General features: G+C 41.9%; 1 protein-coding gene across 1 annotated transcript in view; it reads right to left on the reverse strand.

Annotated features, from left to right (window-relative positions):
* The window catches only part of COL22A1 (collagen type XXII alpha 1 chain), a 228,447-nt gene that overhangs the window by 19,156 nt on the left and 189,937 nt on the right, over positions 1 to 19,354 (reverse strand). The window contains exons 44-57 of the mRNA XM_041420805.1: positions 15,629 to 15,673; positions 15,147 to 15,194; positions 13,218 to 13,331; positions 12,978 to 13,031; positions 10,847 to 10,900; positions 9,965 to 10,018; positions 8,464 to 8,517; positions 7,116 to 7,169; positions 6,271 to 6,324; positions 5,184 to 5,237; positions 4,564 to 4,608; positions 3,618 to 3,671; positions 2,098 to 2,151; positions 296 to 349 (exon numbers count right to left, since the gene is read on the reverse strand). Of these exons, the coding sequence (XP_041276739.1) occupies positions 296 to 349; positions 2,098 to 2,151; positions 3,618 to 3,671; positions 4,564 to 4,608; positions 5,184 to 5,237; positions 6,271 to 6,324; positions 7,116 to 7,169; positions 8,464 to 8,517; positions 9,965 to 10,018; positions 10,847 to 10,900; positions 12,978 to 13,031; positions 13,218 to 13,331; positions 15,147 to 15,194; positions 15,629 to 15,673 (792 nt within the window). The remainder of the gene's footprint in view (positions 1 to 295; positions 350 to 2,097; positions 2,152 to 3,617; positions 3,672 to 4,563; positions 4,609 to 5,183; positions 5,238 to 6,270; positions 6,325 to 7,115; positions 7,170 to 8,463; positions 8,518 to 9,964; positions 10,019 to 10,846; positions 10,901 to 12,977; positions 13,032 to 13,217; positions 13,332 to 15,146; positions 15,195 to 15,628; positions 15,674 to 19,354) is intronic.

Consider the following 19,354-nt stretch of genomic DNA (forward strand, 5'->3'; position numbering starts at 1 on the left):
TAAATCTACTGGTGAAGATGAGGCATGCCAATCTTTTTCCCATGCCAGGCAATCAATCATTTCCATTTGCTGTGAACACTTAACTTTCACTCAGAAAAGTGATGACCCAGCTAGCATCTCAATTCCCGGAACGTAGCCAAACACCCTTCAAAATTGTGGCCAGCTACTGATTTTCAGATCACCCCTCTTCAGACATGAAAACCTCAAGGATGGTAACCAGCTACACTAATCCACTCCACCTACACTTCATCAGTCACCTCTCCTGGCTGCACCAGTCTCCCTTCGTGGTACTTACTGGGATACCAGCTGGGCCAGGTTCTCCTGCAGATCCAGGCACTCCATTTTTGCCCTGTGTCAAAAGAAAAAGGTTAGTAATATAATGCATGCTAAAACTAGAAATATTCAGCTACGCCTACACCAGCAGGGATTTCTTTAGCATTGTTCAGTCTCCTCTCCTGACACACTGTGAAGTATCTTATTTCCAGCTGACCTCACAGCTTCTGTGTCCCTGATTGCATGGTTGATCTCAGGAAAAAAAATCAATATGCAGACCCAAATCTGCAGGTCTGAGGAGGACCAAACCAGCACTTCTCCTTCCCTGCATCCTTGTCCATATCATATGCAGCATCCTTCTGGATGGATGGAGCCACCTCCTCTGGCTGCTCCAGGTCACCACTGCTCAGACAAGACTCTCAAATCATCTCAGGCTTCCCCTTTTTTGGGGAATGGAGAGAAACACTTGTTCTAAGACTTGATACTTACCTGATACCAGACAATTCAGAATTCAGCCAAATCATCCTTTGAAAGGACCTGTTCCTTAAGAAAGCAGCTGAGCTAATCATCCATAAAGTTTGATGAGATGAAGCTTTGCACTTCTCTCAACTCAACATGCAGAGTCTTTCTCTTCTTTAGAGTTGACCATAAAGACAAACCCTTGTACTGTCAATATTCAAAATCATATCTCACACTCCTTTTTAGATAAAATAACAAAGAAAAGGAAGAACAAGAGAAACTGATACTTTTCCCTCCAACATACAAGTAACTCTTCTGTAAAGAAGAATGTGGCCTGGAGTTATAATAATTTTTATATCTTCAAATATTTTTACTCACTGCTAGTGTTGTGCAGGGGCATGACACGAGAGTGAGTGATGCCAGCAGTACAGGAGTAATGAGATAAATTATGAGATAGACACAGGAGGTCTCCTTATGTTCTTGCAGTCTAATCTAAACCCCAACCCCTCCAGCTTGGAGGGCCCTGCTGCTCCACCTCCTGGCACTGCTGAGTCAGCATTTCCCCCCCACACGCCCCGATCATTCTGTGGAATCTGTTTCACTACCAGGTTTTCCAAGAAGGAAAGGAACTCACTCATTGCAACACACTAAAGGTGTGTCTTGGTTCTGCAACAGAGATATAGATACAGATTTGATATGGATTAATTTCTAAGAGAATTTTAAACCCTGTGAAATTAATAAAAGTAATTTCTGAGCCAACTCAAATGGGACTTTTTGAAATGTCAACTAGATTTCTATTTCTCCACTGAAGCTGTAATAAAATAGTACATGCGAATAGTATCACAACTGGACCCCACAAAACTCAGCCTGGGCATTCAAGTGAGTGTCTATCTTTGAAAAATGAGACCATGTGAGAAGTGAGTAGGATCCCAGAGACAGGACTGAAATGTGAGTATTTCTGACTCTGCATCCTGACAGAATCCATGGAACTGTTCTTCCCACTGAGTCAGCAAACATCAGTCACTTGCACTCTTATAAGTCTTCATTAGTTTCTAGCAATATTATTCTTATTTGTTTTTCTGAAAGGCAAAGTGTTTTAATCAAACATTGTCTAAATCTTCCTAAACTCTCTTCTTTCAAGCCAGAGTTCTGGATTGCAGAACATTCCTATCACACACAACACCCCATCCCTGGAAGTTTTCAAGGCCAGGATGGATGGGGCTCTGAGCAAGCTGGTCTAATGGGTGGCATCCCTTTCCAGGGCAAGGGGTGAGAACTACATTATCTTTAATGTTCCTTCCAATCCAAACCATTCTGTGACTATTATGGACCTCTAGAAATGGCTTGTCAGGAGAGAGAACTCACCGGCTGCCCTCGGACTCCTCGAGGGCCCTGTGGTCCTATGGGACCAGGATCACCCTGAAAGGAAAAAACAGTATTATAATGACTGAGAAAGAGCTGACATGGAGGCAAGTGAACAAACATCTTAAAATGTTCCTGCTAAATTACACTGTTCACATATTAGGCAAAACAGGATTAAAGGAATCTCATTGCCCCCTTTCAGTTATTTATGAGGAAGATCAACCCTCTGAATTTTAAGCACCTACCACTAAATGCAAGCTGATTACAGGCAGAAACCACTTCTATCACATTATTATCAGATTATTTTAAAGCTGTGTCACCATGATATTTTTATGAAAATCCTTTGCTAGGATTCTTCTCCTATTCTAGCTGAGAAGCCTCAGAAAAGAAATGTAAACAATAACTATCTGATGGCTGTGGAATGTGATCTGGACATTGTTTACCAACAGGTGCATCTTTGATTGGTCCATGTGAGTTGTTTCTACTTAATAACCAATCAAAGATCCAGCTGTGTCAAACTCTCTGAGAGTCACGAGCTTTTGTCATTGTTCCATTCTATTCCATTATATTCCTTTCTAGCTTTCCGATGGATCCTTTCTCTCTATTCTTTTTAGTATATTTTTAGTATAGAATTTTAATATAATATAATATCATAATATAATAAATCAGCCTTCTGAAACATGGAGACAAGATTCTCATCTCTTCCCTCATCCTGGGACCCTCACACACAACTATAAAGCTGTATTTCTTAGGGACAGAGATTCTCTGAAATTTCTCAAGAATTGACAAACCTATTCTCTCTCCAGAGAGGCTTCAGAGCTGCCTCCATCTCCTCCGAGGGGTTCCTTTTGGTCTGCCCTACATTTTGCTTTGTAGGGTACCATTTACAGCACACCAGTTTCCAGTGACACAAAGGGGTGCAAATGAGAAGCCACTTCTCCAGGTGCCATGGCAGTGGCACACCAGCCGCTCGGAACATTGCTCAGCAGCTGCTGCAGGATCCCATGTCAGCTGCGCCCTCCCAGGACTCTGTTATATGACTGCACTTGACACTAGTCATGCCAGAGGAACTGTTTGTACCACCTTTCTTTACTCTGAGCAGCAGCAACTTATTCCATAGGTATTTCACAGACTTCAGTGGAGTGACACAGTCAGCCAGGTACAGCTGTGGCAGAGGAAGTGTGACAGAGCCTGGCCTGGTGGGACCCGCAGAGAGGAGCACTGCTTGGAGATGGGTGCCAGAAGACAGGTCCATGGCTACCAAGCACAGCCTGGCTTTCACACAATGCTGCTTTCTCTGCTTATCCAAAGATATATCTGACATTTTAGTGCCAGCAGCAGAGCAGCAACAAAGGCCCTCTAATTCTTTGTTTCCCCTAATGATCTTTGCACAAATCATTCCCTGCAGTAATTCACCCTTTATTGGAGTTTCTGCAGCTGTTTCAGGTCAGGGTCACTGTGAATTAAAATTTTCATTTGTCAGGGAGAAGGAGATTCATTTCTGCTCAAAATGGTGCACTTACATCCTTCCCTGGTGGCCCCTCACGACCAGCAGGACCCGTCACACCTGGCTCCCCCTGCAATTCAGCAAAAAGGGAAGAGATCAGCTCAAGGTCAAATTTAAACCAGTATCACCACTATAAGTGGTATGGGGTTTCTGCAATGTGTGACTGAGCTCAGTGAAAAATTTTTTAAAGCCAGCAAGAGGCTCGTTCATCTTATATGACATGCAGCTTATAAAAATAACTCAGAAACATCTCCTGTAAGTGATGCACAAGGCAGTGCTCTGCTTTCCAGCAAATTATTTGCTACTGCTACTGCAGGCACTGAAAACCACCAATACATTCATGATGCAGAAGCTATCATAATGAGGAAGAGATGAGGATCTCAGCACTGGATTTTTCACAGGAGCTTCTGAAAGCAGAGAATTTTATTTCCCTGTAAAAAAGGTAAGATTAGGTGGAAGAACATTCAGTTTTGTATTCCCCCTTTTACACCAAGGAGCTCCAGAGTGGAGGACAACTTTTCATGCAGGACTTGAGGTTTGAGTTTTATGACCCACAAGAAACTAAATCAAAGGGACATTTCTATTCACTTTTCTCTAAGTTTTGTACTTGAACTTATTTTGCACTTCTTCAGCATTTGTGGAGGAGAGCTAGCACTTATCCAGCAAGTGCAGTAGGGGTCCTCACTTTGCCAGCATTTTTACCAGAAGGATGTGGTATGGAGGCATCCTTGAGACTTATTCACAATGGAGTATCTCAAAGGGAGCATCAGAGGATTCAGCTCCACCAGCTGCCTTACCTTTCCCAGAATCAGAAGTTCAGCAGAGGAAATGAAGACAGCTGCTGTCATTTCTGTGTCATAGATATGGCCCATAGTTGAAAACAGCCACATGAAACACTGTCATCATTTTCAATTCCCTCAATCTTTCTCCAAAGGATTGTGCATGAGGTACCTGTTACTTACCCGGGGACCTGGGGGACCTGTATCTCCTCTCTGTCCTTTGAAACCCTACGCAAGGGAATGAAATAAATAATTATCCATCATCCCGTTGCAGGAAACACTAGGAAAACTCTAGCTTGAATGTTCATTTAATAACCTTTCCAGTTTTGCCAAAAGTTACTAGGGACTGATCAGCATGGAGCAGCTGCATCCCCAGGAGTAATTAGGCAGGGCCACATCACAGGAAAAGTTTTCCATAGCTCCTAAAGCTGTAAAACCAAGGCTGTGCTCTGTGTATCCCTGGTGTGTCCAGCCAATACATTATTTAACCCTAAACTTTACTGTCCCCACTCTTTCAGAGGACCTTTAACAGAACACAAGGGCTACAGCTGTGACTTCTGGTGGAGTGGTGTCATGAAGTTACATGCTTTAATTTCTACATAAGGGATTTACTCTTCTCCACGTGTGAAGGATTCAGAAATGTCTGTGTTCTGTTGTTGTTGCTTATTTACATGTTTTATTTAGTCACAATGCCAGGACTGGTTATATGTTTGCATCAGTAAAGAACCTAATTTGTCCAAGAAATGCTCCCTGACTACAGTACAGGGGGTTGAGTGGGTGGAACCCTTCAGAGCAGCACCCACCGGCAATCCTCTGGCACCCTCCCGGCCTGGGAGCCCTTGTTCTCCAGGTTTTCCCTGTGGGAAACAATAATGCTCATGTTAGAGAGAGCCCCAGGTCCATCTCACTGCTGCTGGAAACTTCCCACTCCTCTCCCTTACACATAACATCACTGAGAACTGTGAGTGCCCAGGGTTTGTCCAGCAGAGTCTGAGTTTGCAGGGAGAACAGCAGGGACAGACATTCCCAAACACACCTCGACCTGCACTGTCACCTGCACTCTGAGGTCCTGAGGCATTTTACAGCTCTGGACTGGTGCACGTTTGCAGTGTCAGAGCTGCACCAAAACCTAATCAGCACATGCAAAATCTGCACCTGCACATAGAAATGGGGTGGTTTGGTGCAAACACAAACTATCTGCAGCTTCTGTGACATGCACTCTTCTACTTAACAGTTGTCCTAATGCCTGGGAACTTGGCTGTTCCCAGAACCACTAAGTCCCATTTGACAGTCACAGGAAGAGGCTGGCAATGCCTGATACTTGAAGAACATTCTTCATGTAACACACACAGTTGCAAGAAATTACATTCACTGCCAAATTTACTAACATTGCTTTTTAGCTGACAACTTCATGGCTCAGCGTTTTTTCCCCTCAGCAAATGCAAGTAAAGACAAAGTAGAGAAAATCAAATATAAGCCCTCTAATTCTGGGCAACAGACCTGTCTTAGAGCAATCCAGAAAAAAGCTTTAAAGACTCCTCTAAACTTTTTATGCCCCATAAACTTCTATCAAAAGGATGGATCACTAGGCTTAATGTTACAAGACAACCTTCTTTCTCTGCAGTGTTTAAGACAGCTGTAAAAGTGGAGTCACTAAGTTTTAGTGTATTTATGGTAGTTGTAAAAGTAAAAGAACGCAGTTTCTTTTCAAGATTGCTCATGTGTCATGCCTATAAATCACTCAAGACAATACAGTTCTTCTGGTGTTAAAAACAGATGTGCAAACAGGCTCCTTGTTCCCCCTAAGGAGTCCATAGATAGGCAGCTTCAAAAACAACAACCGGATGCAGCTTCTGATTGACTGAGCAAAACAGTTTTAAATTACATTACCGGCTCCCCCAGAGATCCTGGTTTGCCATCTTTGCCATCATTCCCAGCAATGCCCTGTTAAATGAAATGCAAAACAGGGTAAAATTGACAAGGAGGATTGGTGGGGGTTTTGTCAGTGTCAAAGTCTGCTCATCATGACATGCTTATGTTTGCCTAAATCTCCAAAACCCTCCCTACTTCTATAGCTCAGCCATAAACCTCTCCCTGCTCCACTGTGTAATGGCATAACCTCTTTCCCTTTCTAACATGGCAATATTTCCCTTTCCAGCAAGGTTAGCATGCCAACAATCTTAAATCAGGATTCTAAAATCAGCTGTTACAAATCATTATAATGCCATTATCTTCAGGTAGGCTACTTTACAGTAGAATTATGTCTGGCTCTATCCTTATGACACCTTAAAAAAATCCCAAAATGTTGTACATTTTCCAGAAGAGAGGAGTCTATGCCCAAGGTGCACTTGAATCTGAGTCAGTGCAAAGGGATCATTTTGACCAGATTCAGATGAAGTCAGTGTCCCAGTCTTTGAATCCCCATGCCCTTACACTGGAGTTATAACTTGATTTCTGTGCTCTGTATAAGAGTATTTCTTCCAATGAGAAGACAGGCAATGAACAGTCCTGATTCACATTGTTATTAGCATTTTGCTTTAAAGTGATCAAATACAGATCCTGGAACAAAACAAATATTGTCCTGGAACAAGGACATTGCATCAACGTGACAGACACTGCTACAGACCACGCATGGCTCTCAAAGCACCTCAGAAGTGTCACCTCTTTGTTTTACACACCTATGTGTGCATGAATAATTTAATGTACTGAATTAGAAGGAGCTTAATCACACTCACTGGAAGTCCAGGCAGTCCTGGTGGGCCCTGTGGACCTGGGGGACCATCTTTGCCCTGGAAAGAAAGAAAAAACACTGAGGGTCAGGCAAGTTCCTCAGAGGCTTCTATCAGATGAAGATTTATCACATGTAGAGTCTGACAGGGGACAACTGTGAGAAGGTGGTCTTGTAGCCCATGTCACACAGTCTATGAGGTTTTCTTTCTAGTTTAGAATGGATGGCTCTCTCTAAACATAAAAAAAATCACTTTTATCATTGAGTTCTTACAAACTGAGAAACTCTGAAATCACTCGTACTTTTTTTTTTCTGAAGGTTAATTATATTTAATATTTCATCCTTAACTTCCTGGATGAGGTGTCCTGCCAGGAAGCAGATGTGTATTTTATACCTTTTAAATGAGTAGTTGCCAGAAGTGGCTTGCTGACCATCCCAAAAAATCCCCTCACCCCACAGAACTGGACAATATCACTCCAGGTCTTTCACAGAGTCACAATCTTACCATCCATTTGAAATGGAATTTCAGCCAGCCTGTTCATCTTGTCTCTGGACTCTCTGAGAATGCTCACTGATTTCATAACAGCCATCAGAAGGATAATCACTGTTTACTTATGATGAAGTTCAGGTTGTGAAATGGCTCTGTAAAAGGCACCTTGTCCCTTAGGAAACCTTGCTCTAGAAATTAATCACTGAATTACACAGTTTTAAACTGTTCCAACTCAATAGGGAGTATTCTTTAAGGAAGGTTCATTTTTAACTTTTCAAACTGAAGTTAGCATCCATCAGATTACCCACCTCTCCCAGGGTTTTTTGACACGTTACCATAAAGTAGCATCTGAAACCCCTTAAAATGAAACAGCAATGCCAGAATTCTTCATGGGCTTCTCAAAAGTTATACCTGTACTGCTATTTTTTGTGGTGCCAGGAAATAGTGCCAGGCTCCAGCATCTCAGCAGTCTGTGCTGTGACATCCTTCAACAGGTTGCTGGTTATATTTTGATAATCCCCATACAGAGTTCAGGTGTTAGCCTTAGGTCATGAAGCATCTAGCAGATTTAGAAATCATGTTCTGGCAGCTAAGAGATGTAAATAGCAAAGACAGACAGACAAGAGGAACAAAAATCTCCATAGAGGTCCCATGGGTTGGATTATCCTCTGGCTAACTTGGAATGTCATTTGGTGAGTAAAAGAAGTGCTAGAACTGTAACCTGTGGTTATTTGTGGAGGTTCTACTTGCAGGCTGAATATTTTGGGGAGCTTTCAAAGGACACTACATGGATGCCAGCTCAACTTTACTTCACAGACCTAAACCTAGGTGAAGCCAGTGGTCAAGCGCAGAGCTTAGAGCTTACCGTGTCTCCTGGGTTTCCTGCTGGTCCTATTGGTCCTGGTGCCCCATCTGATCCCTAAACAAAATAAAGCAGAAACAATGTGATTAATGCATCTTATATGTTTGTCAACACATTCCCTACCACAGCTGGCAACTCTGGAGCTTTCTTTAATCACTCAGCTTAACATTCATTCCATTTCTTCATTCATCACTGAAAAGCAATGCCAGCCTCTGCACTCAATCAGCATCCAAAGACAGAAATAGTCAGACATTTGAGTTTGGTCTTGGCTCTTCCTTCTGAAAACAGGGGAAAAATAGGAAAAAGCCAATCATGACAAAAATAACTCTGAAGAACAGCAATTATGGGAGAACAGAAATTATGAAGCACACACTGTGGCAGGCAATCTCCTGGAGCCACACGTCAATGCAGGCAGAGGGAAAAGTCAGCAAAAGCTGAAGAACAAAATTGTAGAGGGGACATCACATTTTGCTCTGTTTTGACAGGCTCAGTTTTACTTTTCCTTTGGCTGTGAATCTGTTCAGGAGGTCTCATAGGACAATTTAAAATGTTTTAATCCCACTGGTTCAGCTCTGTAGTTTTAGCAGTATTAGGTTAATAGAGACACAGCAAATGTGTCTGTTATTAATCTCTCCTAAAATAATGCTCATGGGAGCTCAAATCACCCACAAAGCAAGTTCACGTGCTGTCACAGCAGCAAAGCACCCAGCATCCTTTAGGCACTGATGACATCTGAATATAGAATTTTAATCTAATCCCCCCTTTCTGGTATGTCCTGTCATTTAGTCAGTGCAATGTGAATTCAGGCTGTGCTGATCCCCAGAACAGATGAAGCTGGCATACCCTCAGCACAGCAGAGCCAAACTGCACTGTAAGCAGCAATATGAGCTCTGATGACTCTGGGCAATGAAAGGTGGTTTGGAGAGAAAAGTCCTTGACTCAGAAAAAAATTCCCAGACTTGAAGGGAGTAAAGCAGGAGAGCCAAGTGATCTCAGCCCTGATCCTGCACTATCACCCCTTTTTAAATACAAGGAAGCATAATTTTATTAATGGAGAAAGCGGAATTTAAGAATGAGGACTGTGATGGAAAGGGACATGTAAAAGGCCTTTCAATTAAAAAGTAACTCACACAACTAAAACGCTCTTAGATCTGCTAGTTCTATACTAACAACTTACCCCACATACAGGAAAGCACCTATACATGTACTAAATAGTCCCTATGGAAGAGTTTTCATCATCTTTGTGTTGTATAAAGAGAGCAACTGAAGCTTAGCAACAATTTACAGAATGAGTTGAAGCAATCAGTGGAAAGTGGCCAATGTATTAAATAGCAATTACCATGAGTGGGGAACTCTATCACACACAGGGGATCATTAGAAACCCACAGGAAAATGCAAATTCAGTGCACAGACAGATGGGAATGGTCCTTTCCACCACATGGAGCTCGCAACAGCCTTTATCAGCAAGAAACTACAGGAACATCTTTGTAACAGAAGAACTTACAGGTGGACCAGGGTTTCCAGGAGCCCCTGAGAAGCCAGGCATTCCAGGGTGACCCTGCAGAAAGAAATCAGAGACTTTCTTTATGCATTAGTCACTTATCTACTTTTATAGAAGTTAACTGGTGATTATTGTGAAGTAACACCAAAATGAGTCAATTCACAGAGAGCTGGTTAAAAGGGAATAAAGACTTTCTAAAGTGAAATCTTGGTTTTCAAAGCATGCATTTCAAAAATAACGTAGTTAAATTTCAGGTGTACTTCTTCCCATGCATATTTTAGTCTATGCTAATGGCAGATGAGAGCAGATATTGTGGAATTGCACAGGACAGGAGGTCAGCTGGGAAACCAAGCCTGTTTAAAATGTCCTAAAAATGTCATTGAAGAGGTGCTGATTTGCACTTTAAACCAGTGACTTAGCCCTTGGCAAATTAACTATGAAAGTTTTCTCTAATTTAAACCATTCTCATAGTTTCTGTGGCATCTCCGTCCCTCCTAAAAGAGGTCCTCCTTACATTCATTATCTAAGACAAATAGACACACTGGCTTTTTCAACCTATAGACACCTGAACTCCTGGAAATCATCTAGGGAATATCCAAGGAAATAAGTAAGGGTTAGGTAATGTAGAAAATTTAATGCATTCAGTCCAGGGGTGAGGAAACAGATGGTACTGGGAGGTTTTTATTGGAGATGAGGATGGAATCTGTGGAGGATTGCGTTGGTTCCACTCTTTGACAGAGCCCATTTGGGGTTTGTCAGTGATGAAGAGCTCCCATCTTCTTCCTCTGCCTCTGAGAAAGGTGCTCTTGTAAAGGCATCATAGGAGTTACTGATGAAGGACCAATCACAGTTACAGCACTGCTGGAAAGCACACTCTGTTTTTACCTGTTCACCTTTTTCTCCTACTTCCCCAGTCATGCCACGGTCTCCTTTAGCACCCTGGTAATAAAAAAGAGCCATTGAAAGTCAATGAGATTCAGTGTTGTGACAGCTTTTTGACCTCTCTCATAAAGCACTTGGACATTCAAGAATAAAACTCAAGAATCAGGACTGAGCCCTCCTTGCCCTCCTCTTAAATTCTTCTCTAGACTTTCACTACCAGTGCTGGAGCCAGAAATATATGTGGAAAATGGCCTCTGAGCAGACCCAGCATAGCTGGTTTCTAATGTTTTATTATCATAGGCATAAAGAGGAATTACACATCCTTAAAGACCAGGCAGGTTATTAGGCACTTCACTAAATCATATCTTGATAAAGAATCATCTGGCCCAACGAAGGTGCCCACACCCTCCAGGGACAACAGCAATAAAATCAGCATTTCTAAGGTGCAGCCATAAAATTCACACCCAGAAAGTGCTCTCCGTTTTCTCTCTCTTTCTCTTTCTGTTCTAGAGACACAGGCAGAGATAGCCAACTCAACTGTGCATGGCTGCATAACGAGTGCTTACAGTAAGACAAGACAGTGAAAATTACTGAGGTAAAGGTGAGCAAGGTGTGAACAATAATGAAAGGCTGGCCATGGAAATAATACACTGGTTTGCTACACGACAGCTAGGAGACAAAGGGGAGAATGAGGGTTGCTATTTATTAATAAAAGAGATCTAATTCATATGGCCAGAAGGAATGAAGCTGTTCATGAGCAAAGATCTGCAGTTCTACTGCTCTTCTTTCAGAGCGAGACCTAACAGCTTGGATGATGCTGGTAAAGACAATATACCACAGAGTCAAAAGTGAAGAGCAATTTGGGTCTTCCACTGCAAGGATCCTCCTAAGATATGCACAAAAGAGTCACAAAGAATGACCTTGTGTTCGCTATTTTTTTTTTGAGAACTGTTTTTATTGAATTCAAGTTAGACTACTTGTCAGTTACTTGATTTGACTTTCTGCACAGGTACAGTTTGAAATTTATCCTGTTATTTCACCTAACTATCCATTTTTGCTGCCTAAATCTCTGCTTTCTTATGAAATATAAGAAAGCAGCAGACATGGTATGTCTCAGATTGCTTGGCATTTCTGCCATTTACTGGATTTATGGGTTACTAATTCTCTTGTAAATTTTCTCCTGGAACATACTTTCATTTTGATCAACTCTATGTTTACTTTCAAGATTGTGCTGCTGTCCCCACCACACTTTTAATTGCAAGATATGAAATTAATTCATGAAACTCTATTAGCTTGTCCTGCACTCTAACAAGTGCAAATACAAAGATGTTAAAATAGCAGGAGCTATTTTAGACAGTAAGTCAGCAGTGAAAGGATGTCTGGAGGAAACTGGGGCCGATCATTAAATCACCTTCCCTCATTGATTTGTTTTGATTTATTTCACATTAGGCAGTTGTAAAGGTTTTAACTGTGGCCAGGCACTGGTATTGTGAACAGACTGGTGACAGCCCTCTTTATGAGAAATGCTTGAAATGTGACCTTATTGGAATACTTCAAACAATGGAAGTTTTATGTTCACCTATGTCCTAGACCATGAAGCACCAACATATAGCTAAAATAATAATTTTTTTCCTGTATCATGTTTCAGGAAATACTTGGAGTTTTTGGGTAACACTACCACAACAGATTGTGTGTTTGGAGCCCAGCAGCCCATTGCAGCCTTAATTTAAGTGGTTCCAGCACATAAGATTCAAAAAACGAGAGGAACAGGCACGGTGTCTACTGCTGAGGCTTTAATTTCTTTCTCACCTAATTTGAGTTGAAACTTACTCTCAAGTCATCAATGTAATGAAATTCAACACCAAGAATCAGGCCCTTTAGATGTGTCTGCCTGTCTGTGTGTGTGAACAAAGGGATGGTAGAAGACACTATTAAAGTGCAACAATCCCTCATGTCATGGGCAAGGACCCCTTCCACTAAACCAAGCTGTTCAAAACCCCATCCAACTTAGCCTTTAATATTTCTAGAGATGAGGCATTCACAACTTCTTTGGGCAACCTGCTCCCAAAATAATTAGTGTGACTAATTAACCACAAATAAGTTTTCATTAGATAACTGAAGAAAACCAACCAACCTTTGGGCCATCGAGCCCAGGTGGGCCTGGAGGACCTCTGGGACCAGCAATCCCCTGTAATGCACAACAGGCAGAAGTAAACACTAGTTTAGTTCATTGACTACATGGGCCTCTAAAAAAGATTCAGCAGGTTGTTGATGAAAAAAAAATTAGTCATCTTATAAGAAACCATCAACCATATTAACAGAAAAACAAGGTCCCAGCAGATCCAAGGCGTGGTCACTCCCTCAGCTCTCTTACCATTTTCCCATCCTGGCCATCTCTACCTGGTGGTCCTCGGAGACCTTTATCCCCTTTGAAACCTGGGATGCCTGGCAGTCCTGGTGGGCCAGGAGGGCACTCACTGCACACATCCTGGGAGAGAACATAGGAAAACACATCAGCAATAGGCTGCAGGCACTTAGCAGATCCTGTGGACACCCACTATGAATGCAGCACTGTATAATTCTTAAACCTTTGCTGTTTCGCCTGAGGATTAGGGTGAATTTGCCTTAAAGAACCAATGAGGGCAGCATGAAGCAGAGTGAGGGTCAGCAGCGGAGCTTACACCTGCTCCCATGGGAATTTTCCTATCAGTTCTAAGTCCTAATTGGTCACCCAGGATCAGGAAACCAAGGAAAAGCTCTTCCTGATGGGGAGGTTAGGGAGACTAGAAAGACTATCAAGAAAAACATTGCTTTGAATCTACAAGACCACTAGAAGCCTTTGTCTGCTCCAGGCTGAAAGATCTGTGTTACTGCTTAGAGGGCAGGTTTCTAGGGAAAAGTCAGGTGCAACACGATGTCAGAAAGGGTTCTGCAGGGGAAATTATTCAGCAGCCAGCTTGGCCAAGGACAACTCATCCAATGGAGTTTGTGAAGACCAAGTGAATGTCACAGTGTCCTAGCCAAATTTTATCAGGGACAATCACTACCTCCCTCCTTCCAAACGTCTTTGAAGCATGTTCTCAGCAGGCTTTACATTCCAGCTATCCTCAGGAGATTGAATCCACCTATGACATTTCCATTTCAAAGGCAGACTCCCTTCAGGAGTCCTGCCCTTAAGAGCACAATACAAAACAGATCATCAGGTGGGGAGTCAGGAGCCCCTGCTACAACACTCAACTCTGTCAATTATCTGATGCAAAACTGTGGGGTAAATTGTCCTTCTGAGTCTCAGTGCCTATATCCACATTTATCTACTTACAATGTAAGTGCTTGAGAAACACCCATAACAGCAGAGCCCTAATTTCATCTAGGATTTCAAGGTTCTGCTTTCTGTACCAAGTGTGGAGTGAAAAAATACCAAGCAGAAAAAATGCACAAATGTGTTTAACCATAATAGAAGCAAAGGAAAGAAATTAAAGAACATCAAAGGGACATCCTGTACCCAAGAATGTATCTCTTGCTCTTGTCCAGATCAGAAGACCCAAGCAAAACCTTATGGTGAAACCTCCAGAAATATTGGGGTCCACAAAACAAAGACAGCTCTTCAGTGAAGAGTAATTTCACAGCAGCAATCTTAAAAGGATCCTTTGGTTAATGTGGTTGGTAAGAGAAGGTAATTTTTTAGTTTCTTTTAATCAATAAGAAAAGATTTCTTGCCAGGTTTAAGACAGCTTAAAAAACTTACAACTAAGTCCATGCAAATCTATAGAGATTTTTCAGTCAACACCTATCAAAGACTGACTAATTTCTCACAAAATTCTCTACAAGGAGAGTAAAGGCAGACAGATTATCACTTTTGAATCACAAGTACTTCTGGGGTTAATTACCTGCATCCTTTTAGATTCACAATGCAAACTAAACCTGCACCCACAATTACCCAAAATCACTCCAGTCACTGTTGAAGGTGCACATGAAAAAATCCAGCATTTTATTAAAATGGTTTCCATTTTCTGGTTTAAATAATGTAACTTGATAATGCTTATCTCTCCTTGGAATGCATGCCTCAGAAAGAGCTGAGAAAATCTTACAGATGTTATAGAGAACTTTTTAGGTCATTTTACTGCTGGGGAAGGGATTTTCATCTCCACTGTGAGCTTGTGTCCCAATACCAGTGCAAGCAGGAGGCTTGTATGTCTTGGGCTTTGAAAGAGTGTTTAAAGACACCGTTTGCACTTTCCCATCACAGAGTGTTAGGTCTGAATTGAACAGAGATAAACTCCCACCCTCATTAAAAGCTGATTACCTTTACCAGGAGATTTATGTCCTCTGGAGTGAGCAGGGGTGGGGAACCCTATGGAATGAGAAATTCATTATTTCAGGCAATTTTAAGAAGTATCAAGACATGAGAATTTTTCCTGAACATGTTCTTGGATTCTCACTGGTTTTATTATCCTGTCTAGGACCCACTGGGCTAAACTTGTACTTCCCACCCTACCCTACCAATGCTTTTCATTGGAACCTGAGATGAGTTCTTGCTGAGGGTACTGTACAGTGGTGCTAAAGAAGTGCCTTTAAAATTTTGGCTTTTATTTACATGCAGAATATCCAACTGTTCTCTTACCATTCCAAAGCCTTCACTAAACCTTTAGTGGGTTTTAGTCTTTTTCCTACTGCTCTGCTGGGAAAAACAACAGTGGAAAAGCACCCAATTGCACTTCTGAGGTGAGGTGTACAGGTGGAAACTGAGTTAAAAGGAAGATGTAACACAGAAGTGAAGTTACATACGGGTTTTCCAGGAGGTCCTCGTTCCCCTGGATTTCCTGGTACACCCTACAGATCAAGAAAAAGAAAAAAAAATGTGAAATTATTATACGATACCCCCCTGGTTTCTCTTGCACTCTGCTGACTGATCTGCACTAGTGCACATTTTACTTTCTTCTGCTGAGCAGCACTACTCCTTGCATGTGACAGACAGCAAACTCCTCCAAATATCTGCAACTTGAACATCTTCTCAAACCCTTGCTAAATTCATTTGAGTCACACAGAGAGTGGAATTGCTTTAGCTTGTCTTCTGGTGATAGGAAACACTATGAACTTTACTGGTGTGAAGGATGAAGCTTTAAATCTCTGAAAGCACCTGTCAACAAGCAAAATCAATTTGTTTGTTTGGTTGGTTGGTTGTTGGTTTTTTGTTTGTTGAGGTGTAGTGGTATCAGTTTGCTTGAGATGAAGGCATAGAAGTTACCAACATTTTCAGAATTTTATGTTCAGAAAGGCAGGATTAGGAAAAGGGACAACTTCCATCCTTCAGTGTGCATCTCTTACATGTTGTTTACAAGGAATTAAGTTTGCTAAAAACAAAACAAAAACCATGTCTAGAAATTTTTGTAAAATCTTTGCATAAAGTAACGCTGACTTGGGAAACCAAATATTTCAAACAAGACAGTTGGCCATGGCTCAGATGGTGACAATAATCTGCATTGTGAGGATCCTTGCAGTTTTAAGGATACTCAGTGACATTTCCCCAAACCATTTTCTCCTGAATTCCTGTATCCACCTGGTCCATCACCCTGTGTCATCACTCAAGCAAGTGCATGTTCCATTCATACTTAGAACCTTAAAGAGCATACAAAATTTACCACATAAAAAAGCTGTCCTACCTGATCATTTTTGTCTCTAAAGGAACAGTTTTTAGTGTTTAGCTTAGACCATCTTATTTGTGTTTAGCTTTGTTGATTCTGCAGAAGTCCTACATAAGGTTTTCTCTCAGATGGTTCCAGATTTGCCATCCAGGATGTTCATAGAATCACAGAAGGGTTTGGGTTGGAAGGAACCTTCAAGACCATCTAAATCCAACCCCCTGCCATGGGCAGGGACACCTTCCTCTAGACCAGTTTGCTTCAAGCCCCATCCAACCTGGCCTTGAACACTGCCAGGGATGGGGCAGCAAAGCTTCTCTGGGCAGCCTGTGCCAGTTGCCACCCTCACAGAAAAGAACTTCTTCCATATATCTATTTTGAAGCCCCTTTCTCCCAGTTTGAAGCCATTACCCTCTTCCTGCCACTCCCCTTCTGTGAAGAGAAAAAGGTTGAAAGTGGAAGACTTGATGAGGAGGGAAAAATAGTTGTTTTCACTCAAGATGACCTTGCAGCTGGAGGATGCTAAGAATATTCAGTGTGGAAAATTTCACGTGTTGTGTTTTCTCAGGGTTGTTTTCTGTCTGTCCTGAGAAGTAGAGATTTTGTAGAAGATAACAGAATGCTGTAAAAAACTTAAAAGGCATTCCTCACAGGCTGGGGCCTCCCTGCTGGATGAAGGAGAGATAAGAAGCTTGGAGGTTACCTTGAGCACTTTTTGCCCCTGCCAAGATGGAACAAGCTTAGCAGTGCATGTGTCCCCAATCTGACAGAATCGTAATGGAATAAATCTATTCATACACTTCTGGATTTTGGCTGTCTTGGTTACTTATAGTTCCCACACCATGTCAAAAGTCCATCTTTCTTCAAGGCTCCCTTCAGGTACTGGAAGACCATGAATAGGTCACCCTGAAGCCTTCACTTTTCCAGGCTCAACAATCCCAATTCTCTCCACCTTTCCTTGTAAGAGAGTTGCTCTATCCCTCCAGTTGCCTTGGTGGCCTCCTCTGGACTCACTATAACAGTTCCACGTCCTTCCTGTGCTGTGGGACCCCAGAGCTGGGCACAGCACTGCACGTGGGGTCTCACCAGAGTGGAGTAGAGAGGCAGAATCGCCTCTCTTGACCTCTTGGCCACGCTGGTTTTGATACAGCCCAGGACTTGACTGGCTTTTTGGGCTGCATCAACATCTGGATGCTGATCAAGGTACAAGTAGTGGCTTTCAATCAGTCTAGGCTCAGCAGGAGCTACTCTTTGAGACTATCTAGTATTTCCATATGGAATGTTTCTTTAAAATTTGGTTGAATGCTTAGACAGGAAGGGCACTGGGTGTTCTTTCTGCCACCTTGTCTCAGGTTATTCAGTTATGCCAATCAGTTCATTGCATTATTTACACAGACAACCAGAATGGACATGAGAATTAATGACTGAAGAGCACTGTGTGTCATGATACACCACAATTGTAGCTATAGGGCAAACTTGAATTTCATCCTTGAGTCTCACTTAGTACTTAAATACTGTATGCTTTGCTAGAGGAGAGAAAAAATGGGAAAATATATTATCTTTTTCTATGTTCATATTAAATGCTTCTGGATGAGCAACAACCTTTCAATTACCTTGACATTCTAAGAGACAAAAATTAAACAGACACTGAAATGGACCTAAAGTAGAGCAGAAGTAGCACTGAAGTTCATGGATGAACTCTTGTTTCCTGAGGAACTAAACCTTCTGCAGGTGAGAACAAAGAGAAGATAACATCTGAAGAAGATGTTTAGCTCACATTTCTCCCCAGAAGTCCTTCTGGGGAATTGAGTAAATATAAGTAATCACTTTAGTCATTCATAGCTTTCCTTCTTCCACAGAATTTCAAGGTGAATCAGAGAACTGTGCATTCCTTCCCTTTCACAGATGCTAAACGTCAGGTCATGCTTTTGGCATCTTCTCCACTGTGTTCTCAGCCACTTCTGCAAATGGGAAGAGGGATGGCTAAATAACAACTACACAGATCTTATATTCCCAGACCTACTTTGTTCAGGAAGACTCACACAAAACTTGCTCTAAAAAGTGTTGATGCAAAGCAAAAACTTGGGCCATGAGAATAATCCTGGATCAGAAAGCAAGGCAGAAAAGACAGTTCAGAAATGTCTTTCATGCTGACTAGTAGCACAGCTATAAATATATGCCATAGGGCTCACTGACAGCCTTCTGCTTTGGGATCTGAAATGTGAACATGGCACTAGCAGTCTAATCTGAGTATTTAAAGATCTTTTAAAAAAAGAATATAGGAAAAGACATCTTAGTTATGAGAAAAGACATGTAAGAAGAGAATGAATAAAATGGAAATCCTTGGAAAGGATTAAGCACAGCTATCATGTCCACACGGTATCACACTGCCTTGAGACTAAAAGGCATTTTCTTTAATGTTGTATGATGTGGAGCTGGTGATGTCTCCAAAAGGGTGGAAATGAGACAGGAAAAGAAATTAAGCTCTATGCCATGGCTGACAAACATGAAAAAAAACACTGAATTCCCAGGAAAAGTCAAACAATTGAAAGGTTCAAGATTGCAAACAGAGAATTTCCATTGAAGATGCTTTCGTGAGCCAAACAGAACAAATCAGATGTAGATGATGGCACTTCAGCATAGTGCATTATCAGAGAACAGGCCAGTGGAAGCAGAGTCAAAAGCAGAGGAAATATTGCTGGTCTGTAGGGGCCTGGAGTTAGAAAAGTCTGACAAAGACAAGCTACAAATATAGAATCACAGAATACCCTGGGTTGTAAGGGACTCACAAAAAATCAAGTCCAGCTCCTGGTCTTGCACAGGACAATCCCAAAAATCACACCAGATGCCTGGGAGCACTATCCAAATGCTC

Source organism: Onychostruthus taczanowskii, unplaced genomic scaffold (genome assembly GCF_017590055.1).
Source record: "Onychostruthus taczanowskii isolate IOZ18803 unplaced genomic scaffold, ASM1759005v1 scaffold66, whole genome shotgun sequence".
Lineage (NCBI taxonomy): Eukaryota > Metazoa > Chordata > Aves > Passeriformes > Passeridae > Onychostruthus > Onychostruthus taczanowskii.